This window comes from Limulus polyphemus, unplaced genomic scaffold (genome assembly GCF_000517525.1).
Source record: "Limulus polyphemus unplaced genomic scaffold, Limulus_polyphemus-2.1.2 Scaffold521, whole genome shotgun sequence".
In the NCBI taxonomy this organism is placed as follows: domain Eukaryota; kingdom Metazoa; phylum Arthropoda; class Merostomata; order Xiphosura; family Limulidae; genus Limulus; species Limulus polyphemus.
Window position 1 is genome coordinate 391906 of NW_013666131.1, and position 4597 is coordinate 396502.

The 4597-nt window shown below is 29.6% G+C and overlaps 1 protein-coding gene across 6 annotated transcripts in view; it reads left to right on the forward strand.

Annotated features, from left to right (window-relative positions):
- Positions 1-4597, forward strand: part of LOC106458840 (band 4.1-like protein 3) — a 198313-nt gene that overhangs the window by 176511 nt on the left and 17205 nt on the right. For all 6 annotated transcript variants that reach the window (XM_013918392.2, XM_022385187.1, XM_022385189.1 and 3 more), the window contains one exon: positions 1789-1979. In XM_013918392.2, coding sequence (XP_013773846.1) covers positions 1789-1968 — 180 coding nt within the window. In that variant the 3' untranslated portion in view covers positions 1969-1979. The remainder of the gene's footprint in view (positions 1-1788; positions 1980-4597) is intronic.

Genomic DNA, 4597 nt, shown 5'->3' on the forward strand with positions numbered 1-4597 from the left:
ATATATATATATATATATATTTACTCATATTTTTTTTAACTTCCTAAATTTAACTTTAAGATTTGCTAAAAGTTTCATTTCCTCTAAGCTATCAAAAACCAAGGAACACGGTGGAACTTTTGAAATAGTACTAGATGTAATTGAGTTATGGAACAAACAGTGTAACTGTCATTCTCTAGCACTAAACAACAAACTAGCTCTTGCAAGCATATACATAACTTATTCTAAATTGAAATGTTGCTTACTTGCTCTATAGATATATACACATATATATGTATATTTGGTGTTTCAGAAGCTACTTTCAGTATTCAGATGACTGCATTCAAGAAATTTGGTGTGTGTACTAGTTTGAACACATGTGGAAGATAGGGTAGACATTGCAGTGACTTGTTCAAATCTGCTGGAATTATGAGTTTAGATGATGGATTTTAAATTCATAAGTATCATCACAACATATAGTATTGATAATAAACCAAGTACCTGTTGATGAAGACTTACAACACATGATGATATAAGAATCATTCAAATTATATACATACTACTCCAAAGAAGCAAAATGTTAGTAATCTAAACAATGAGAGATTGTATTTACACAATAGGTTGAAGTGTGTTTGTATAACTAAAAATGTTAATTTATATAGATATTGAAACAGTGTAGGTCTATTCTGTAAATAATTTAATAAAACATGCTAATTCTTTGGTTGTAAAATATTATGTCCATACATTTATGTGTATATTTTGCACACTTCAGAGCTCGCCAAGGTTCAGAACTGAACAATGGTAAAGAGAAAAGGCTGTTCACTGATAAGTTGTTTCAGCGTATTTATTGTTTGTAATAAAATAATCTTGAATCAAGGTACAACATAAAAATATAGTGACATATCACAACATAAACCATTTCAATTGCAGAACTAAAGTTTGATAAGTATTTCTTTTTGAATTTTTATTATTATTATTACTACCATATATCAATCACCCACTTGATCAGTTAGATCACTTAGAAATCCATTGGATCTACATTCGCTGACTTGACTGGTATGTCATTGAATGGAATATCATGAATATCCATTTAATTATCCAGCTGTGTAAGGTATGTGGTGGTTGAATAGGGGCTATGACTGTAAGATTTATCTTGGTCCTGTTTCCACATGAATATCCTTCTTGTTTATGTTACGTATTGTTGTTTGGGGCACATGTGACAGCTTCTGCCACTAACTTTTGTGTTCATGTATTCTCACCTGTTACAAGATGCTGCAGTTTTCTTACCATAGCTGGGTTATGACTTGGAAGTATTTTTCTGGATCATCCTGGTGCCCCCTTTTGATCGATATTCCTTTACTTCCCAAAACTACAAGTAAAAGTTCTAAATCTTCAATCTGAACACATCCTTATGATCAAACTATAGGAATATTTTGCATTGAAAAGGGCTGTTACATACAAATCCCAAAAATTATCAGTTTTCGGTGGCATCACACTGCCTATAAAATTCCAAACATTGTTAGTATGTAGTTTTGATACATACCATTCCTCTGTGGCTTTATTTTGGCTGTGGTTGGAATGTTACTTATTGGTTTGCATATTCAAAATAGTTTTAATATAACCATTAAACATTCTATGTGTATATATATATTTTATCCAAATATGTTTTCCAATCAGTTAGTGAAATTTATAATTTTGTTGTCAAATGTTGTATTTAACATCTTTAAATTATAAATAAATGTTTTATAACTATCTTATTCTATGTGGATAGATGTTTTTTTCCTTCATTTAAGCCCTTTTTTGTTCTAGTACAAAATGGAACACAATGGTGCTGTTGAGACACGAGTGGAACAAAAAATTACAATACACAGTGATGGTGATCCCATTGACCATGATCGTGCCCTGGCTGAGGCTATCCAGGAAGCCACATCAATGAATCCAGACATGACTGTTGAAAAGATTGAAATACAACAGCAGTCGTCACATTAGTTTTTATAAGTGTGAGTTTTAATGTAGAGTCAATTACAGTAAGTTTGTTGAATTATATATTATTTATTACTATATTATGATTATTTAGTTTTATAAGTGTGTGTTTAGTACATAGATCAGCTACGATGTTTGTTAGTATGTTAAAGTATTAATCATTATCAGGTGCGTTTCTAATAGTCTAGATAAAATATTTTTCATTAGTTTAGATTGTTAGTATAAATCACTTGTCTTTGTTAGTAGTTTTGTATTAAAAGGGTTTTTTTATTGCAGTCTATTAAATGTTTTATAATAAGTTTTGTTCCTCATTATAATGTGCTTATCACTAATGTTAGTTCACTACAAAGGTTTATTTAATACAGTTAAATACTCATTACTTTCAGTAACTTCTTCATTTATGTCATTAATAATCCAGAAAAGTGCCTACTTGGTCACTCATAGGCAGGACATGCCACAGGAAGAAGTAGCCATCTTTAATTAGCCATTTACAATAAATTGTGAAATGAACTTGAGAGAGAAAAATAGCACTAAATAAATAAATAAAAACTGTGCTTGTTTCATTCTCTAACTACTTGATGTAATACTTCACTACTATTGCTAGGAGTATGATGTACATCAGTAACAACTTTAGAAATTGTTTGTTCAGTTACCAGTGAATTTGTATTTAGCTCAACTACACCTTGTATATAAAATGGTTTTCCAGAGTGCAAATACTCAGTATATTATTATTATTATTACTAGTACTATTGCTAATATTAATAATAGTACTACTTTACTGAATGCAGGAGATCTCTTGGCTTCATAAAATGCTTTGACTTATGCTAAGAATGTTTGTTTTTATATAACAGATGAACATGATACTTGTTTATTAGAGCAAAAACATGCTTACCTCTTGATTTTTTACAAAATCTAAAATTAAAAAGACTTGATCTTGTACATTTCATCTTGGTTTTTGATGTTGAACTTGAAGCTTGAAATGGTAATCACTTGTACATCAGACTGCAAACATATATATATATATATATTATAAACTAAGGATACTCCAGAGTGCTGTGCAAAGTTCTAATGGGGATTTTCCCAAAGTTTGGCATTGGAAAAAGAAATTGTGAATGATAATAAAAATGGGGAAACAAAAATAACATTGATAGCCAGCAATTTTTCCCATGATCTCTGGGATCAATGTCATAACCATTTTTTGCTTGTTATAGTTTTCATGCTATAACTTTTAAAATAGTATGTGTATGTTCACGAAATTTGGCAGATTATCAGTAAACATTACAAGGCTTTCATATGTAAAATATCAGATTTTTTTTTATCAAGTCTTGAGGTTTGTTAAGCAATGTTTTTTTTCCATTTCACAACATGCCTATCCATCATGCAAAGTAATTTTCATTTTAAGATTAAAAATACTTTTATGAATCAGAAGATATTCAAATTTCATATGCAAAATCTTTATATTTTATCTGTTATTTTCACTAACAAGTCTCTGTACGGGTTTAGTTGATTTGACGGATAACGTAACCACCATAAAAAATTAGGAAATAAATATCAATTATACATTTTTTGTTTTAGAATAAATACAACTTATATATATTTATTATTTTTATTATATTGACCTTTCAGCCATGCATTCATGTTACCATATCCAATAACATAAAACTGACCTTTAGTTTTTACAACCTGACCTGTCTTGGCTGTGTTTTAGTGGACTAGTATTTTGTAAAGTACAGTCACATTTCAATTATTATACGTTATTACTATTTACAAATAAGTTCTTAAACTTATTTTTCTTAAAATATGGAACAGTAAATAAAGAAGTAAATCAAACAATTATCTCGTCTAATTATGGCCTTTGTACTCGTTTGTTGCTTCTCGTAGGCTGATAACCCTTATAAAATTTTGCACGTGGAAGATGTGAAACAAAATTAATTTTTAGGTTTTATATATACATTTGAAATAACCAAAAATCATAAATTACTATAGTGGTACCATAGAATTCCACCATAGTTTATCAAGCTTAGTAACTAAGCTGTATTTGGGTCTAAAAAAATTTCAAGCTCAATAAAGACTCAACTTACCACTTTGAAGTTTTATGTCAAAAGAATGAGATGATGTTGTAATACTTTAAAATGGCTGAGTAAGTCACTAGGGCAACATTCTGAGCTTTCACATGTCATAGACAGAAGTAAGAGTATATAAGGGAGCATTTCCCAAAATGGAAAGAGGTTAGTAGGCCACCATGTTTGATTCAGTAAAAGAGTGATATCTCAGCAAGTAGAAAAGATAGGAGGTTCTTATTTTATATTCTAGCTTCTCAATATCGGTAATTTGAGTTCCTAATTCGTAAGAAACTATAGATTTTGTATTTTGACATCACAGACCTCTAATTTGAACCTGTGCTGCATTCAACATACCACGTGACACAAAAAAATCAATTTTTATGTGTATTTTTAATATTTACTTTTAAATTAAGAAATGAAGTAATATATAAAACTAAAATTTGAATTATAATCTACAGTTTGATACCAAACTTATTGGCATAAATTCATAACATAGGAGTGCAATAAAATTTGAATGCGAGGCAACAAATGAGATGACTAAGGAAAGGGTTAATGACATCACTGCTCTTTCT